The following is a 21,017-nucleotide window of genomic DNA, read 5'->3' as shown; positions in this document are numbered from 1 at the left end:
TCAGGGTACCATTATAGCCTAGATCCACACAGAGATGGTCATGTGGTCATGAACAGCCCACTCAAACAACTTCACTATTCTTCACTTGAAATTATCACTGCACTTGTTCTGCATATTTCCTTCCAGATTACCCTTCATTCCAACCAGATTAGTCTAAAAACATTATATTGCAAACTATCATAATCTTTCAGACAAGCTGGACAGGAATAGTTTCTGAAAATGAAAGGGCTGAATTAAGGTGATTCTGTACAGAAGTCCTCATTAATTCAGGGGCAGTTTCTCACTGTGATTACAGGTATGTACAGTAATAAAATTTCATTATACAGCATGAAGATAACCTCTCTTCTGAAGGCTACATTGTAACCTGAATTTGTTGTCGTCACTTGTCCTTTTATTCTTTATTTTGTCTATCCTATAAGCATATTACCAGGGCATTCACATTTCCACTGAGGCGTTACCACAGCAACTCGTCTTCCTGTCAGGAACGGACTTCTTTGATGCATATCTTTGATGCATCACCTCTCTTTTCTCTCTAAAATCCCTCCAACCCACACCACTGTCCTATGGGCCTACTTGTCTGTACAGATTTCAATTTCTTTCGAACAGTCAATGGATTCAACCATGGGCGTACAGCCTAAAATTGATATGAATAAGAGGCAGTGAATGGTACTGACTAGATAGGGCTTGAACAGGAACATTGGCACCACCACCAAGGTTTGCTGCTTTTACTTTTTGTTTTCATTTAGTTTTATTTCCCAATACACACATCAGTAGAGGAAGTGTCTATATCAGGGTTCCCCAACTGGCGGCCCGAAGCCAAATTTGGCCCGCGGGTGGTTTTATTTGGTCCCCCAAGTATTCTGAGCCAAAAAATACTTTTGTATTTATTTATTTTTTGACATAAAAGACTGTAAAAACACCAGGAGATCAGCTCCAAGTGATTTACATTTGCAAAATCTGTTCCCAAGTATTCCCACGCATAATAGAGAGACACGTGATCGTATACAAATGTAAGCAAGGTTTGAAATTATATCTAATATTATATCTGTTTGGGATTCTTGCGGTCATTTAGCAGTCAAATTATTTGTAATTATGTTCCAGCCCCCCGACCATCCGCTCAAGAAAAAACGGCCCGCGGCTGAATCTAGTTGATGATCCCTGGTCTATATGATCACCTTGCCCCTGTGTGAGTGGGTTTGCATCACGCATCGCATCGTACCTATACCTACTGCCTCACTGTCAGTCCGCCAGAAGCCCTGCCCTCCCTTCCTGCTACAACAACTCCCAGGTTCTCAGATGGTTGTCAGATGGTTGTCAGAGAGTTGTCAGATGGTTGTCAGAGAGTTGTCACACGTTTTTACAGCGGGATCAGCCCACTGTGGCAGTTAGACCAACAGAGCCAGATGTGTTTGCTTTAGCAGCTTATCGTTTCCCATGTGAGACAGAGTGCCACTCAAGGTCACAGCTAGTCCCTTCACAGATACACACTGACACGCACGCACTCACACACACACGCACACACACACCTTACATGCACGTCTCCTTCCATTTTCATTACTCCTCAGTCGTCAGTTGCCTGACTCATTCTAGGTGAGTGGGGATCATCCCGACATGGTAAATATAAGCCATGAAATTATCCCCTCTGTGGGAAATTTGCAGGCCTAGCTAGTTAAGTCAAACCTCGACAAGGTCAGAGAATGATTCACCCTATTCACAGCTATGTGGATACAACCCAAGAATGAGGAATATAGCTCACAAATAAGAAAGAATACCATACTTTTTTTCTCACTCTCACACAGCTACCAGCTTTTGTGCTCAGCCCCATTTTGGTGTTGGCTGGATGGAACAGGTTTTTATAAATACATTTCATTGACTGCCAATAGGTACTTATCACAGTGGGAGGCCATTCCATCTCTTGCTAAAAAAAAGCGGCACCTGCTGCATGCTGACCCGATGGCAACGAACCTGACATTTCTACTTGTAGATTCGCAAATCATGTCAGTGGCCAACAACTTGACTTTGAGCCAATCAGAGAGCACGAACCCCCACGTGGAGAGCCAACATGAGTGACAATTAAAAATAAAAAAAGAGGGCATTTTCCTCGTACATTCATGGTTGAATGTCATGAGCCAGTCACACTTCATATGCAATGTAGGCTATGGGATGGTAGTTAGCTAAGCGCACAGAGAATGCACAAAACAAAATACTTCCTCCAAGCTAGCTAACCACTGTAGCTAGTATTGACATTATAATTAAATCGTAAATCAGCTGCCTTTGTTAGCTGTAGAGTTAGTGCAGTGTCCTTAGCTAGCTAGCTAGCTATGTTGTGCTAGCTAGCGAATATGCTAACTGGCAGTATGGGATTATGGAGAGTGAATTAAATTGTTTCTCCGTCATCTTGCTAGGTAGTTATCTAGCTGTGGCCATTTGGATAATATCAACAAGGGCTTTCTACAAAATAGCAACATTAGTGCAGCTAGCTAGCTTACATTGGAATCTAGACCATAAACTAAGCAACACACACAGACATGCATTGCCAAACAACGCTGCTGCCACCTTCTGGTTTGGAGTATTTTAACAAGGCTGAGTGGCTGACGACTTCAAGGTCTTTGCTGTGTGAACACAAAAGAGATTGACTGCCGACACTGTTCAGTGGTGCTAAGTACTGTCGGCAGGCAAACGTTTGACAATCCTACCGGTGTATCTGAGCTAATATGGGCAGAAATACACGTTGTAGAATGTGTTGAATGATAATTAATTCCCTTGGAATCCATTACAACATATGTTGATGTCTGTCAGCTGACTGTAGAAGAGTAATTTGATTATTGGCCAATAGTACACACCCAGGTGTTTGATTATTCATTCCAAAGTGTTTAGATGTCTTGGCCCGTCTAGGAAGAAAGTAGACCACATATCAATTAACAGTCAGGAAAGGAAATTGAATCACTTGGAAGTACCACTGTCACATTAGCAAGATGACTTTGCTTCCTCCCTCTCTATCACCCCTCCTGTCCACTTTCTCACCCCCAGCTTGCTAGTGAGGGGACCAGGTGCCTGCTGGGGAAGGGGACCAGGTGCCAAAAGACTGCACGTTGAAGTCTGCCTCCTCCCTTCTAACGTTCACTGACATGAGAGGGAGGCTTCCTGTGTCTGGCCTTTGTTACTTTGTAGTCTAGCAAAGCATAAAAGGGAGGACACCTTAGTGCATATCAGTACAAGGGAATACTGAGCATAATCTGTCTTTGACATAATTCAAAAAGATGAAGACTTAGTGCTGTAGTGCTGAAGGTGCCAAGATCTTGAGCAGGGGCGTCATGCACCCCAAAAATCTGAGGGGGCACAAAGTAGGTGAGAATGGCTGGGGGGTGGTTGTTGGAGAATTTTGCATTTTTCAAACACCTGTACCTGCTTTTTCCTGCAATCTTTAGCCATAATCATTAAGCTTAATTCTATGTTTTATCTAAGCATACCTCTTGAGCTGTCTGTATCTTCCTGAATGGTGGTTCTAGAAATGAAATATGCTTCTCTGCATCTCTCCTAAAATCTGGGTAAAAGATTGAAAGGAATGTGAGTCTTAGTCAGTATATTTAGTTATTGCTTGCTTTTCTAAAGTCCACCAACCTTGCCAGCAGGCATGCCAGCTACAGATGTAGGATCTTAATTTGATCACTCTTTTGTCACTCAGAATTTTCCTACACAGCAGGAAAACCGACTTAAATTAAGATCCTACATCCTACAGGCCCATATTTTCTGTAGGAGTGGATGTGTCATCATCAGACAGGCTGCTTCGCCTTGGTTACTGTGTTCCTAGCTATTTCTCAGTCTGTCTCAAACACAAAGACAAAAAACATGACAGGTGCTGTGATGTCTTAACCCCTCCCAGAAGCCGTATAGAATCCTGTCCATGGTCATGGTGAAGGCAAGGACGTCAATGTTAGAAAACAGCCAGACAGTATAATGCATATGATTCATGACACATCTCTGGGTGCTGGTTCTGTGTGTGTCTGTACTACACATTCAAGCCAGAGCATTAAAGGGTGGAGATTTCATTTCTATTTGCATCTGTCCAAAACATTCCACCTAATTTTATGAGGCTTTGGGTCCCAAACATACCATTTCCTGTATTTGGAAGGACATCTTTTGACACGTCCAAAGATTGTATTGTAGCAGAATCAGTATTTATCGGTGTATGATTAATTTTTTCCGTAGAGATGCTGGAGCCATTTTGCAACTTCGCCACTCACGACTCACCCTTCTAAAGAGACTTACCATAAGAGATAGGTGAGTCTGGTGCATAGATCTCCAGTTGCTTAGCAACAAATCAAACTTCTTCGTTTCCAATATCCTGCTTATTATGGAGAAAATGGTTGTAGCGTGGCTGAAAGGGGTGCTGCGCTGTAACCTCCTTATCCACTGAGAGAGAGAGAGAGAGAGAGAGAGAGAGAGAGAGAGAGAGAGAGAGAGAGAGAGAGAGAGAGAGAGAGAGAGAGAGAGAGAGAGAGAAAACAAGGTCAAGGTACTGAGCCGTTAGTTAGAACCCACTTCCTGCTGATTTCATTTGCGATTGTCAGTTTCCTGCTTTCCTGTTAAGATACACTGGCTATGAAAATAAATATCTGTATGAATAAAAGATTGTTGCTAAGCACCCTTAAGAGCTTCTACCCAGGAAATGCAACATTAGGTGTACTACTTCCAGGAGGACAGGATTGAAAATACTCTTATGCTTACTGCGTGTACTTAGAAATATCCCATCCCTCACAGTATAAAGATAAACCTGCAATTATTTCTCATCAAAACAAATCAACGTAAATCGCTGTTGGGTGATGTAAAATAGCCTACATGAGTCTAAACATCTGAAGAGAGACACACAGTACATGCACACAAGCACACTGCATACACATACTCACACACTCAAATTTTCCCTGCTTCAAAGGCAGTGGAGGCTGGTGGGTGGAGCTATAGGAGGACAGGCTCATTGTAATGGCTGGAATGGAATAAATGGAACGGTATCAAACCACATGTTTGACTCAGTTGCAATAATTCCATTCCAGCCATTACAATGAGCCCGTCCTCCTATAGCTACTCCCACCAGCCTCCACTGTTCAAAGGAAATCTGCATAATTTTGTCAAATGTTATATTAAAGAGGTATCAAAAAGTCAGCAATACATTAGTAGCCTACGTATGTAAACGCAATTGCAGGGTAACCATGGAAACACATGTTAGTTGAGAGAGCCATAAGACAAAACCAACCAAACCTAATTCAACCAACTGGCCATGTTGATGCAACATGATAGCGGTCATAACAAGTTGAAATAACCATCTTGATCCAACCATCCTTTTGCCCCGAGGTTGGGGTATGTGATAAGCATGAAGAGAGAGACAGATATAGCTTAGCCCTACTCTGTACAGGAGTGAGTCAATAGGCGTTTGGAGAAACCTGAGCAGCAGCAGCAGTGTGGGACAGAGGAGCCCACGTGTGCTGGGCCTCTCTACAGCTTCCTGGATCCAGGGGGGTCAGCTCTCACACATGCTGTTTGATATAAGTATTTTTTCACTCCCTAATCCCTGAGTGTTCGCCTCGCTCGCCTGCCATGTGCCACAGCCAATCTTTAGCACTGCTTCTCTCCATGCCTCCCACTCTGGCTGACCTGGTGGGCTGGCCGGGGCCGGGGATAATCCCTGTTCATCCCCCCCACAGCACAACAGAGCAGACAGCCTGAATCTGGACAGACTGGGGATGGAGGGGAGATAGGCTCAGCCTAGACAGTAGCTTTGGCTGTAGGGAGAAAGCTAGAGACAGAGGCTGGACAAAGGCTTTAGCTGTGGGGAGAAAGTAAGGGACAGATGCTGGACACATGCTTTGGCTGTGGGTAGAAAGCTAGGGACAGAGGCTGGACAGAGGCTTTGGCTGTGGGGAGAAAGCTAGGGACAGAGGCTGGACAGAGGCTTTGGCTGTGGGGAGAAAGCTAGGGACAGAGGCTGGACAGAGGCTTTGGCTGTGGGGAGAAAGTTAGGGACAGAGGCTGGACACAGTCTTTGGCTGTCTTGAAAAGTTGCCTGAACTACACAGCACTATTTCTGTTGGGGATTGGAGTCTATTTTAATACATAATTCAAATGGCCCCTGTATAGACTGGTTGGTTAAAGTATGAGGTTCTGCAATCCACTCTGTGAACATTCCAATTTCCCATGGCTACAGATCACTGAAGAATGAATTGGTTTGTGTTTTATCCAAGAGCTTTATCAAGAATATCATCCAATTATATGTTGTCAGTGGCCTGACCTGAACAGGTCCTCCCATCTGCTCTGACAGATTTGACTATTCAAAACAGGGAGTTTGAATGAGGATACAGCGAGGCTGTGGTTCTGTGACCTACCACATCATAAACCACCAGCTTCCCTATTCTACCTAGATGAGCTTGAACTTTTTGTGGTCCATCATACAATGCAACATTGTGAAAACATTTATATTTACCATGTCTGGACATTATCAATGAATGCAGGCACATGGCAACGATTCCAGGATTAATTTATCAGAACGTCTTTGTCTGTGGGGAGAAAGCTAGGGACAGAGGCTGGACACAGGCTTTGCCTGTAGGGAGAAAGCTAGGGACAGAAGCTGGACACGGGCTTTGGCTGTGGGGAGAAAGCTAGGGACAAAGGCTGGACACAGGCATTGGCTGTTTTATTTATTCAAACCATCAGTTTGAATAAATAGCCTGAGCACAAATGATCTGTGTTGTCAGTAACCATTGTAACAGCCAGCAGAAACATGCAGGCCATCAGGAATAACTGAAGAGGATAGAAGGGAACAAGAGAGACTGTTCCTCAGGACTAGATGACTAATTAGGAAAAGATTACTCAGCCTTAACTGAGCCTGCGGTTTCTCATTGTGTCTCTACCACACTGCCTGGCATCTGTGGGCAGAACACAACTGGCATGTCTGAGGCTGAGCAATACGGCTATAGGGGAAAGCTTTACAAGACTATAGTCCCGACTCCCTAGACTAGAGGACTCAACATTTTTTCTGCATTGAGCAGAGTAGTGAATGCATGAGCTCTTCAATTGTCAGGCTCCGATCCCCCTTTATACACTATTCTAATGAAATGACCTCTGCTCTGAGTCTGCGCTGGTGTGAGAATGTGATTTGAAGGAGTCAGGCGCAGGAGGGTAAATCACTGAATACAGAGTTTAATCTGTAGGACACAGTTACGCTGGATAGCGTCAACAAAATACAGGCACACGGGGAACAATATCCCCGGAAATACAAGGTACTGGTAGCTCAACCGAGCTTCACAAATTACAATCACCCACAAGGACAAGGGGGCAGAGGGAACACTTATACACGGACTAATGAGGGGATAAGAACCAGGTGTGTGTAATTGACAAGACAAGACAAATGGAATGATGATATATGGAGCGGCAGTGGCTAGTAAGCCGGTGACGACGAACGCCGAAACCTGCCCGAACAAGGAGGGGAGGCAGCCTCGGTGGAAGTCGTGACAACTGGTTCCATCCAGAGTGAGAGTTCTCTGGCTTGCCTTTACAGGATGTAGAAGCACAATGCCTGCCTTCCTATCCTGTTCTTACACTCATCTCAAGGTCTCAGTCACATAAAATATGTTCTTTCAAACCAGCGAGTTGCAGATTCCATTTTTGCTTGTTATTGTGCATTGAACGTGCCTCAACAATTCAAAACCTGTACGAATGCATGGTACATAAAGAGATGGAAATTGTCAAGTCACATAACATCCACAATGGAGCTGGAGCTGTAGATTCCAAAGTCACAACCTCAATAAGTCAACAAACACAGGGGCTAGAGTGAACTTTCCATGCCCGGACTGAAGCCTGCTGCCCAACCAATATGATCTTTTACAGATCCAGCACCAGCAAATGGATGAGAAGTCAACAGACGGGTTGGGGTTATTGACACAGTAACTGTCGTTGATTAACTCACAGACTTTACAAAAACACACAGTATTTTGCTGCTCTGTGGTGTATTGATGTTAAAGGTCATACACTAGATGTGTACAATGTTCCCAAATGTTGAGCTTTATTGGAATCTAATTCCTTATGGTACACCATATGTATCTCATAGCAGTAGGTAGCCTAGCGGTTAAGAGCATTGGGCCAGTAACTAAAAGGTTGCTAATTTGAAACCTGAGTCGGCAAGGTGGAAAAATCTGCTGTTCTACCCTTGAGCAAGGCAGTTAACCCCCAACAACAACTGCTCCCTGGGCTCTTATGATGTGGATGTCGATTAAGGAAGCCCCTGGCACCTCTCTGATTCAGAGGGGTTGGGTTAAATGCGGAGGACACATTTCGGTTGAATGCATTCAGTTGTGCAACTGACTAGGTATCTCCTTTCCCATAACCTGATGTAGTGAATAATGTTAATTCAAAACCCTGGCTAATACAGATCTGGCCATGATGAGAGGGCAACCCTCTATGACCCAAACAAAACCCTGGGGTATTTCCACTTGAGGATGATTAGTTGAATTGACCGTCTGCCCTTTTTGAATGGTTCTCGATCCAAACATAGAGTCAACCCCTGCCTCCCTGCTCCCTCAGCCCAGTGCAGCAATCCCAGGAGAAATTAGGCTGTCTGGCGTTTCAATCTAATCTAAAGCCTGGGACAAATGGCAAACTGTGTGACAAAAACATACAGTACACATACAGATGTAGGATCTGTTTGCTACAACAGGTACATAATCCTGCAGCAACAGGAAATTTGAATTATTATGTGGATTATAATTAATGGACATTTTTGTTCGGGGTTGATACATTTTTCGTAAGGGAAAATCAAGTCTGAAATTGAAAAGTGGCGTTTGCTACAGCAGGACAATAATCCTGCAGCAACAGGAAATGTGAATGATGGTGGATGCGGTAGATTGAGACACAGCCCATGCAAAAAAAACATATCTCTAATTTAAACAGATGGATTTTGATGGGGATTTTTGTATTATGCTAATTAGATTTATGCGGAAGCACGGACATCGACTCTATGGGGTTAATGGACATAGAGTCTAAACTTTCTAAGTGGAAATTACAAACTTTAGAAGCCTTTTTAAACCTCAAACACACTACAAGTTTTACATTTTCTGCATTAGAGGAAAGTTCTCCTGCAACAGGGTGATCAAATTACATCTGTCTGCAACCTGCCCACCCATCTCTATTTCTGTCCTATAGAGATATATAGAAACACACAAACCAAAACACCACATACGCATTCATAAAAACACACCATTCTCAGTTTAAATACTGGATTAAAAGGGTTTATGGAGAAAATATTTAGAGTGCAGGGTAAAGTGAGATTTGTGCAATGGAAATGAGGGTGGATTCCATGAACCTGAGAGAGGGAGGAGGTAAAGAGAGAGAAAAGAGAGAGGGAGAGAAGGAGAGATAGTGGAGGAACTGAGGCAGACAAACATACTGGAGGAGTCAGGGAGGGAGACACATTCAGCTGCCCTGAGAGCAGAGCAGAGGAGAGAGGAGAGGAGAGGAGAGGAGAGGAGAGGAGAGGAGAGGAGAGGAGAGGAGAGGAGAGGAGAGGAGAGGAGAGGAGAGGAGAGGAGAGCAACGGAGTGGGATGTATTCCCATGGCTTCAACCAGTGACTCATACCCGGCATGCAAACGGCTGGATGTTTATCATGCCAATGAGGGAGGGATGGAGCGAGGAGTGTGAGAAAGAGTAAAATTAAGGTTGACTTGGGAGTAGTGTGTGTTTGGGAGGATGTGGAGGATGTGGAGGGAGGGATCCCAGCCAATGTTGTGTGCCTGCCTGGGCGGCCTCCCCAGGGGTGTGATGTGATGGGGACTGGCGGGTTGGGGGGGGGGGGGGGGGTATAATGACGTCAAGCACTCAGTACAGAATAGGGCCACACACACACATCCAATGACAGCCGCATGCAGTGCTCTCGCTACACCCTCCTCATACACCACTCCCTTGTTGTCATGGCGGCTGAGATTCATTGCAGCTCCCTGCGAGCTGAAGCTTTGTCTTGCTGCATGCATGGGTGGCGCTGGGAGCCATGGTGACAGCAGGACACATGTCATTCCATTCCGACACTGCTGTCCACTGTGCACATGCTGTCACACTGGTCTGGGTGTTCAGTCACTGAATGTCATCTTACTACACACACACATACACACACTCACACATAACACCTGTCACCTTTCTCTCTCTTCCTCTCTGCTCTGAAACATTCAAGGCCTCCCATCCATTATTCAACTGGTACCGCAATGCAACACTGCCAGTCCGCCTGACACTTTCCCTTCACACTACATTAAAAGTCCCTTTGAATGAAATACTTCAGGATACTCACAGGAAATTCACAGAATAATGTTGAAGCTATCAGAATTCATTCTTATTTAATATTTGTCTTCAGGTATGCTGTCTTACTGTAACATGGACATCGTTTCTGATACTGTACCTACAATCTTAATTTGACCTAAATTGTCACAGCAAAATAATACTGCAGCGTTTAGTCCCAATGTAGCTTGATCGGTGGTTAGGGTATTAGCTGGCCAAAAGTAGGCTACATGAAAAGTGCAATTCTGTTAATATAACCCTGTGTTAGTGCGGGTTTTCAGTGAATTTATTTAAATCATGAAGCTCATCTGGAAAATTATCTTCAACTAAAGAGTGATCAAATTAAGATCCTACATCTAGACTTTTGTATAGTAGCAGAGTGCCGTCAGTCTGGCCGTCTCCTATGTGCCCTGCAACCCAGGACGTCCCTCTGTCTGTCTATCTGTCAGTGTTTATATGAACACATCCGCCCCTATCTCCTCCCTACCTAGCCGAAGCCATGGAGATTAAATCAGCATGCAAATAACTAAGCGCTCTGAATGGCCTTATGTCATACTATGCAAATGATGCAGAGAGAGAGAGAGAGAAAGAGATGCCCCCTGGTTCATTCATAGCTATGCAGCTCACGGTCTATAAGGGAAAATGACACTTTACAGGATACTATATATAGAGAGAGAACCACTAACCTCTGTAAGATGAATGACATGACATGTTCCCTGAATTGGAAGTGTTATTGTGGCCTTGGACATATTTGAGGACTCAGTAATGATGACACTGTTGAGTGAGATTGGGGCATTAGGAACTGAAACTCTCCAGAGACATTGAACATTAATCAGACTTTATTGACAATGACACCACAACAAACAATCAGGAAATCACTCTGTTGATACTCAATGTGGTTCCTTCATCTATTACTTCAGCTATATCTGAGGAAATCTAAAATGATTCCTTCTTCTAAAGTCGTGACTTCCTCTGTGAATACCTTGGCTACTAAAGCTTGATCAAAATCACTCCGAGAGAGACAGTAGAGTGGACATGGAGGACAGATCTCCAATACAGATGTAGAATCTTAATTTGACCATCCTGTTGCAGGAGAACTTTCCTGCAATGCAGGACATGTGAAACTTGTAGTGTATTGAGGTTTAAAAAGGCTTCTGAAGTTTGTAATTTCCACTTTAACATTTTAGACTTGATTTTCCCTTATGGAAAATATATCAACCAATACAAAAATGTCCATTAACCCCCTAGAGTCAATGTCCGCGCTGCCGCAGAAATCGAATGACCAAATAAAAAAATCCACATCAAAATCTGTCTGTTTAAGATAGATATATGTTTTTTTTGCATGGGCTGTGTCTCAATCCACCACATCCGCCATAATTAAAATGTCCTGTTGCTGCAGGATTATTGTCCTGCTGTAGCAAACTGGCTCAAATTAAGATCCTACCTCTGTAGATGTTTGACAGAAAAATAACTTTTAGAGAAAAGAGAGAAAAGAGGGATTCAATTTTCCACCATGACAATAAACTGAAACATCATTAATAATGGTGTCAGTAAAAAAAAAAAATCTGGCTGGATTATAATGAGATTTTCACTGATAGGGAGGGCAACAATGCTGCAAGCTATCAAAACAAAACCAATTGAAAACACTCAATGGGGTTTCTGGCACAACACTCCATTACTGAGGCACATCCTCTACACTTGCTTGCTGCAATTTTGTGGGCTCTGGAGCAGTCTACGAAGAACTAGAATTATTAGCCTACATATTGCAGGGTCTTCATATAGAATGGGTTTTAGGTTATGAACAATGATGAACCACTGTAGCTAAAAATAAACTGTGAAACATTGGTACCATTGTATTATCTCAAAACATTCTGTGGAGCTTGGCATTACCTTAACAATTCACAGTGGAAGTGAGGGATAGCCTACTGATGATGTGTGAATGTTCTAGAAGACAGTTAAGCCTGACGTGGAACAGCAAAGTGAAACGAGTGATTGCCTGAAACTGGGGAAATCTGCATATCCTGCTTTCAACACTCTGATCCTGTTGATAAAAACACGTTTCAGAAATTCTCTGCAATATATTATTCTACAGTGGGCTACAATAAATGTGTTAATTTATCCATATAAGTGATGCAAGCCTATAATGCAAGTTTTCTAAGAAATTCTAAGAAAGGATAAAGCCACCTATATTTCTTTAAAACATTCTCAGAGGACAGTAACAGTAGCCTACAGTTGTCCAAGCTTAAATGATTCCATCAATTGCTGGTATTAAATAGCTTGTTTGTGATGTTTGATGGGATGAAGACAGTATGGAGGGAATATCATTGGCCATATCCTGCAGGATCCTGTAAAGGCTATGTGAGCAAACAAGAGAGGTATCCTGGCCCTCTGGCACCCAATTGAGAGAAAGGGAGTGGGGGAGGGGGAGCATACCATATTCACAAAGGTATATTACTCAGAATCTACAATCAAGAATGACATAGGCATATGACACATTCATAACATTTGACAAATTGATCTTCCTATGGAGGAATATAAAATAGTAATAGGAAAGGTAGCCTACTAATATCATTACAGAAGATTTGCCTTGGGAAAAGAAATATGGCATTTTGCATTTGACTTTGTCATTAAGAAGAGAGTCAACATCATTTTCGAGCTTTGGCAGCGGCAACCTCCTATTCTGTTGGCATCGATCGTTGACTTTTTATGAATGAAAAGAGAGGAGAGAATTTTACTAGCGGGTGACGTCACCTCCAGCGTGACGCCACCACCCTTTTTATGGGGGCTGGCGGCAGAGGCCCCATTCATAAAACGGAAAGAGGTGACTGCTCGTGATAGTAATGCTCTCAGGAGAATAAGAGCACAACATTGCGCAGGAACTGCTCAGCATTAAGACACATCCTGCACTCTCTTCGTGTTCTTCAACACGAAAAACAGAATTATCTTCATTATGGAGGAAAATATGGTTATTATGGATGAACTTTGCGAAATGGATTGCAACGTTTTGAAAAGGTTGTTGAAGGACGACAGTGCGAAATGCCTGGTGCTGGACTGCAGATCATTCTTGGCGTTTAGTGCTGGACACATTCGGAGCGCTGTGAATATCCGCTGTAACACCATTGTGAGAAGGCGAGCGAAGGGCTCGGTGAGTTTAGACCAGATTCTATCGGGTGATGAAGAGGTCAAATCCCGGCTGAAATCAGGACTGTACTCCGCTGTGATCCTCTACGACGAGAGGACGCCCGACATAGACACGGTTAAAGACGATAGCACAATCACTCTGGTGCTAAATGCAGTGTACAGAGACACATTTGGAACTGAAATATTTATACTAAAAGGTAAATGATCACAATGCACTTAATAGGTTATCAGAATAAAAACATGCCCAATGACATTGTTTACAAGCATAAATAACATAAAAAGCATAAATAATCCTTCAATAGCACAGAATTTTCATTATATCTGACAAATGTGTTATTACAATGTTATTATTAGAATTATTAAAATTATTTTTTAACCAGCTTAAAATGGTACATCTAGTGCCATTTTGTATTGCTGCACAATTCAACCCACAAGCAGGCACTAGGCGCTAACAATGAGGTAATGCGAAGAGAGCCAAGTCTGGGTGCACGAGGATGTGCTACAGCGAGTGTCTTGTGAGCCCCAAAAATTGGATAATCTTCAAGATTTCACATCAGCAAATGTATTAATTAAAAAATATATATATTTTAGAATGGTTATTGTTGCAAATTGCTCATTATGAGATCAAAATGACGAACACGCATTGAACATTGAAACATGAAGTGTTGCCAGATAATCCCAAGAGTATACCCTATTTCTCAATAAATTATTGTAAGTTTATGGGGAAATGCAATTTTTTCTCATAAATTCGACTAGGTTTTTCCATTTTCACATTTAATTTAGGTGAAAACCACTAGGCATACCCAAATTATAAGCCTTTTTTATTCAATGGAAATCCCAATTATAATTGCTGTTCTATAATGTTTTATGTACATATTCAGAGATATTTAATTAGGCTTTTATAGAGAAAAATGACCTATATGTATTATGCTAGGTAGGCTAATTTGTAAATGATATACGCACAAGGTGAGCTATTAGGCTATTTTGACTTGAGAAGGGCCTTTGATTAAAATATCCTGATGTCTAACGTTCATATTTTTTTCACAGGGGGCTACGACAGATTTTTCACGGAGTATCCCGAGTTCTGTTTGAAGACCAAAACGTTATCCTCGTTCTCTACCCAGTCCAGTTTGGACTCATGTTCTTCCTGTGGAACTCCACAGACGTCGCACCATGACCAGGTAAAGAAGGGGACCTGTTTATATCGGTGACCGAGTTTGACGGAATGTGTGACATTGAGTGAAATACCAGGGGACTCGTAAATTCCAGTCATTACATTTACATTTTAGTCATTTAGCAGACGCTCTTATCCAGAGCGACTTACAGTTAGTGCATACATTATTATTTTTCATACCCCCTGTGGGAATCGAACCCACAACCCTGGCGTTGCAAACGCCATGCTCTATCAACTGAGCTACATCCCTGCCGGCCATTCCCTCCCCTACCCTGGACGACGCTGGGCCAATTGCACGCCGCCCCATGGGTCTCCCGGTCGCGGCCGCTACGACAGAGCCTGGATTCAAACCAGGATCTCTAGTGGCACAGCTAGCACTGCGATGCAGTGCCTTAGACCACTGCGCCACTCGGGAGTCATCTAGGTTTAGGCCTAACGTTGCTTTTTCGTCTCGATAAGAGCACCAGCTGTGCCTCCTTTTTTTTTATCTCTTTCACTGCTGGAGGGGGTGGTAGGGTAGGCATGTGTGACCAACATTGCCCCTGCCTTCCTTCACTATCTGTTTTAAGCAGGCCTTATCGATAATTTCTGCCGTTTGAAGCCGGGGCCCATAGAAGCAATGCCATAACAGGGCCCAAATCAATAAACTGGCTGAAAATACAGTATATCAACTTCTTGAGTTGTCATTGGCCTATATTTTAGGACCCAATTTCAGACCATATTGCTGCAACCTTAATATTAAAATAATTCAAATAAAGTGCATACTGTAAATTGTATTTATCAGAACCTTTTTTTATTTATTGATTGTCGATTGTAATTAGGCCCTTTCTCCAGTCTTCTTAATTTTGTTACTTTGTAATGTTTGAAAGAGACATTCTGACTGTAAATGTGCCTCTATTCTCTCTTGGCTCTGTATTAATGTCAACTTTGTCTTCTCTATGTTCCAGGCTGGTCCAGTGGAGATTCTTCCCTTCCTGTACCTTGGCAGTGCCTTCCATGCCTCCAAAAAGGACATGCTGGACGGCATGGGCATCTCTGCCTTACTCAACGTGTCCTCTAACTGTCCCAACCACTTCGAGGGGGTCTACCAGTACAAGTGCATTCCTGTGGAGGACAACCACAAAGAGGACATCAGCTCCTGGTTCATAGAAGCCATTGAGTTTATCGGTAAGTTTAATTTTCTTAGAAGAATACATGGGATCTGTCCCAAATTATACCTTGTAGTGCACTATAAAGGGAATAGGGTGCCATTTGGGACTTAGACTAATACATCTTCATCATCATCATGAGCAGGAGGAGAATGACATGGTCTATGATGGTCCCTGTAGCTGCAGCATAGCTCAGTACAATGTTCATTTGGTCATGTGATTGAAGGTCTTCATTTTGCAGGGAAGAGTGTCACTTCAATTGATGTCTCTTCAAGAACATTTCAAACAGATGGCTCCTTTGATAATTACTCCTAGTGTATGAGTAATGGGTGGCAGTATTTTTCAAACCACGGTGGCAAAATGTATTTAAGATAACATTTTAATTCCCGGCCAGGTACTAGCCTAAGTGAAAGGAGAACATTTTAGAATAAATAATTGGTATTAAATAGACAATAAATAGTGTGCTTATGCAGAATCTCAGTATGAGTTTTACCAATGCTCAGTGTGCTTAGTTGATATGGATGACGGAGGTAGAGGAGAGCTGAATTATAGTAATTACCATGGTTAGAGATTACCATGGTTAGAGATTACCATGAGGGAGAATAGGAGGGCCTAGCGTCATACTCCACATGGAAGCCTGCTGCACTGGTGTGTGGAGACCTCAGTAGGTTTGGAGGTGTGTGTGTGTTTGTAAGCGTCTATGGGCTTGAATGCATCAGAGTTAGCTGCTTAGGGACCAGAGTATGACTCATCCACTGTTCTTGGGTGTGGTGCCGCGTTAGTTGGAGTTACCTTAATATCTGTGTATGTCCACGCGAGAGAACACGACTGCACACAATTTCTGTGTTTTAATTAGTATTTATGACATTCTACTCACATATAAATATTTGGGCATTAGGACACACATTTTGTTGTGTGGACTCTACTCATAATGGCCTCCCTGTGATGAGGGCAACTCCCCTGTGGTTGCTATTTCTCATGGTGAGAAATGCTTATGTATGGTAAGGGCTGTAGGTGTCTTGGGTGCAGGATCTACATTTGCATGTCTTTGTTCTGGGGTGCATAGTGTTGCTGTTTGTTATTTTATAGGGCTACAGACTAATATATTGCTTATGAGACACTGAGGTGTAAGAGCCTGGCGTGTGCCTTTGTGGTCGTCTGTGTGGATGAGAACCATGAGGAAAAACAAATCAGTGAAGTGATATGTGTCTATCAACAAAGCTTACAGACCATGACAACAGACCATGACAACAGATGACCCTGAGCACTATGTATTACCTATCCTGTGCATATCTACAGTATGTCCTGAGTCAATTCTGTCCCCCCTATCTCTCTGTGTCTCTCTCTTCAGACTCTGTGAAAGACTCTAATGGGCGTGTGCTGGTACACTGCCAGGCGGGCATCTCTCGCTCTGCCACCATCTGCCTGGCGTACCTGATGAAGAAGAAGCGTGTTCGGCTGGACGAAGCCTTTGAGTTCGTCAAGCAGCGCCGCAGTATCATCTCCCCCAATTTCAGCTTTATGGGTCAGCTGCTGCAGTTCGAGTCCCAGGTGCTGGCCACGTCATGCGCGGTGGAGGCTGCCAGCCCCTCTGCAACCAGCCTGGGCCCCAAGTCTTCCTCCAGCCCTACGTCGCCCTTCATCTTCAGCTTTCCCGTCTCCGTGGTAGCACATGGCCAGCCCAGCAGCCTGGCCTACCTGCAGAGTCCAATCACAACCTCGCCCAGCTGCTGATGCCCCGCCCCTACAAAGTCTCACTGCCCCATTCCTCTCACTATCCAGAGCAAAGAGAGAGAGGTTCTCTTCTCCTACCTGATATAAGCTCAAAAGTCCATTGACAAACAAAAACTGAGGGTGCCTATCCTGCTGCCTGACACAAAAAACTGTATAGAATATGGCACTCACGCATACACCTTCATCACTATATGGTGACTAATAAATACACTTTTTCGTAAAACAGGCTAAAGAAGAGATGCAGTTCCTGTGTTTTAGTGTGAAGGTGGACACAGGAAGGACGGGGTGGCAGAATTCTAAAGTTGAAGTCCATCTTTTTCATTTCCTGTGGAGTTTTCCAAAGCCTCTCCGGTCCTGTTGAGAGGGATGAATGGCCGTGAGCAGAGATGCAGAGAAAATGAAAGAGCAAAGAGGGGAGGGGGGAGAAAGAGAGTGCTCAGTCATGTAGTGGCTTCCTGATGGAGCGCAGGAGGCTCTTCAGTTGTGACAGGTGCTCTGCTAGCGTCCTGTCCGGCTTCCTGTCCCTGACATCCCCATCCTCTCTCCCACACACCCCCTCCTCTCCTGGAGCTGGACTGCTGATGAATGACTGAATAAAAGAGTCCCCCCTGCGGAGGAGGAGAAGCCGCTGAGATGGAGAGACTAGCTTTCTGAGACAGTGCCAAATGAACGTCTGAGCCCCTGCTACATAGCCCTTGGTGTTCCATGTAATAAGCTCGGTCGGAAGGACAGATATGCTTTTGAGGGGAAAGGGGGTCTAGTCATTTTTTTCTGTTTTTTGTTCAGTGCCTTGTTCAGAGAAGGTATAGGATATTTCTTTCCAGCGCTTTTGGATGTGCCCCTTTTCTTTTCAAACAGACTGAGGCAGATAAACTGGCAAATCTCTAAACGGCAACAACAAACCATTTCAAGTCAGCACTGCAATACAGACAATGTAATCCTATCTGTTCCTCTCCCCCAAGTAGAGCAATAATGCATTTCTCTCTCTTCCCAGTTACCACCAAAGTACTACATTGTGTAGTTCTGATCATGTTTTTAGCTTCATATGTGTGTATTCGCTCATCGATAAAGACCGGATCTTTGAGAAGTGCTGTTTGCCTTACCAATAATGATTTTTTTCAAATTCTCAAGATAAGAATGTTGTCATTTTTCATTCCTGCATGGAGGCATATTGTTGTCTGTTACATAGGTACTATTTCTGTTCAGACCATGGATGTTGATTGGTTTAATGCTTGTTGGAGGAGGGAGTTAGTTGGGAACAGACCTATGGCTTGTTTCTTTGTCTTATCACTGTTACTCCACCAATGTCTAGTAGATCCAGTCTATTTTCTAAACTTGTCCAAATGCACAATAACCAACAGGGACAATTTCCCGGCCACGCACAAACACCCCTAAGAAAACAGACACACTGGAATATCCGACATCACTGGGAAAAAATATACATGAGATGGGAGAAAAGTGCTAGTGTGTGCCGCCACTGGACTGACTCGTGAAATGGTTCATTGTTTTTCTTTTCATGTCGTTCTCTGAGTGAAAATATTGCCTGGAAGCACTGGCACAGGCGATGATCAGAGCCAGAGCAAAGGCTTTTGGGAAAACAGGATTTAACTCCCCTCCTCTTTTTGAAGAATGTTGGCACCTTTTATAGAGCACTTTTAAGTGATGCAATATCGTATTATAACTTTGAATTAATTTGCACATTATTATTACTATGAGACCAGGTGGTAACTGATGACACCTATAATGTGCTTTTGTTCTTGAACGAGGGTATGTATGTAAATTATATGAAGATGAGAGGCGTTCGCTGGTCCACAATCATTGAACAATGCAATACTTTCTACCTGTGTCAAGTGAAATGCTGTTGTCTCATCATGGCAATATCAGTTGACATTTAAAAAAACTTTTCCCTATGTTTTTGTTGAATTGTATATGCTTTATTTATTCCTAAAATTCCATTGTGAAATACAACAATGTTCTTAAAAAAAGGAAATCTCTCTGTCTTACTTGCATGAAATATCATACATGGTATCTGGGAGGGACTACAGTGCCTTCAGAAAGGATTCCCACCCTTAGATTTTTTCCACATTTTGTTGTATTACTGCCTGAATTTAAAATGGATTAAACTGAGATTTTGTGCCACTGTCAAAGTGGAATTATGTTTTTCGAAAGTTTTACAAATTAATTAAAAATGAAAAGCTGAAATGTCTTGAGTCAATAAGCATTTAAACCCTTTTGTTATGGCAAACCTAAATAAGTTCAGGAGTAAACATTTGCTTAACAAGTCACATAATAGGTTGCATGGACCCAGTCTGTGTGCAATAATAGTGTTTAACATTAAATGATGACTACCTCATCTCTGTACCCCACACATACAATTCTCTGTATGGTTCCTCAATCAAGCAGTGAATTTCAAAAACAAATTCAACCACAAAGACCAGGGAGGTTTTCCAATGCCTCGCAAAGAAGGGTAGATGGTAGACGGGTAAAAAAAAAGACATTGAATATCCCTTTGAGCATGGTGTATCAATACACCCAGTCACTACAGATACAGGCGTCCTTCCTAACTCAGTTGCCAGAGAGGAAGGAAACCGCTCAGGGATTTCCCCATGAGGCCAATGGTGACTAAAACAGTTACAGAGATTAATGGCTATGATAGGAGAAAACTGAGGATGGATCAACAACATTGTAGTTACTCCACAATACTAACCAAAATGACAGAGGGAAAATAAGTAACCCTATACAGAATAAAGATATTCCAAAACATGCATCCTGTTTGCAATAAGGCACCTCCACTGTACTCATATCCTTCCATATCCTTGTCTGTACATAATGCCCTGAATCTATTCTACAACGCCCGGAAATCGGCCCTTTTTTTTCTCTGTACCCAATGCACTAGAAGACCAGTACTTAAAGCCTTTAGCCGTATCCTTATTCTACTCCTCCTCTGTTCCTCTGGTTATGTGGAGGTTAACCCAGGCCCTGTAGCCCCCAGTATCACTCCTACTCCCCAGGCGTTATCATTTGTTGACTTCTGTAACCGTAAAAGCCTTGGTTTCTTGCACGTTAACATCCGAAGCCTCCTCCCTAAGTTTGAGTTATTCACTGCGTTAGCACACTCCGCCAACCCTGATGTTCTAGCAGTGTCTGAATCCTGGCTTAGGAAGGCCACCAAAAATTCAGAAATGTCTATCCCCAACTACAACATTTTCCGTCTCGATAGAACTGCCAAAGGGGGTGGGGTTGCAATCTACTGTAGATAATTATCAACGAACCTACCAGGTACAACCCTAAATCTGTAAACATGGGCACCCTCATAGATATCATCCTGACAAATTTACCCTCTAAATACACCTCCGCTGTCTTCAACCAGGATCTCAGCGATCACTGCCTGCGTCCGTAATGGGTCCGCGGTCAAACGACCACCCCTCATCACTGTCAAACGCTACCTAAAACACTTTAGCGAGCAGGCCTTTCTAATTGACCTGGCCTGGGTATCCTGGATGGATA

At 43.2% G+C, this 21,017-nt stretch overlaps 1 protein-coding gene across 1 annotated transcript; it reads left to right on the top strand.

The window, feature by feature from the left end:
- The first annotated feature begins 13,149 nt into the window (after window positions 1-13,149).
- On the top strand, window positions 13,150-19,488 carry LOC311135719 (dual specificity protein phosphatase 4-like). Its single transcript, XM_084169745.1, has 4 exons — window positions 13,150-13,651; window positions 14,502-14,635; window positions 15,576-15,795; window positions 17,128-19,488. The coding sequence occupies exons 1-4, from the start codon at window positions 13,264-13,266 to the stop codon at window positions 17,508-17,510; spliced, it is 1,125 nt and encodes a 374-aa protein (XP_084025871.1). The 5' UTR covers window positions 13,150-13,263; the 3' UTR covers window positions 17,511-19,488.
- Window positions 19,489-21,017: the final 1,529 nt, after the last annotated feature.

The sequence above is a fragment of the Coregonus lavaretus genome (assembly GCF_964263955.1).
Source record: "Coregonus lavaretus genome assembly, chromosome: 10".
NCBI classification, from domain to species: Eukaryota; Metazoa; Chordata; class Actinopteri; order Salmoniformes; family Salmonidae; genus Coregonus; species Coregonus lavaretus.
The sequence above is the reverse complement of the archived record's forward strand: the minus strand, read 5'-3'. Positions and strand labels throughout refer to the sequence as shown.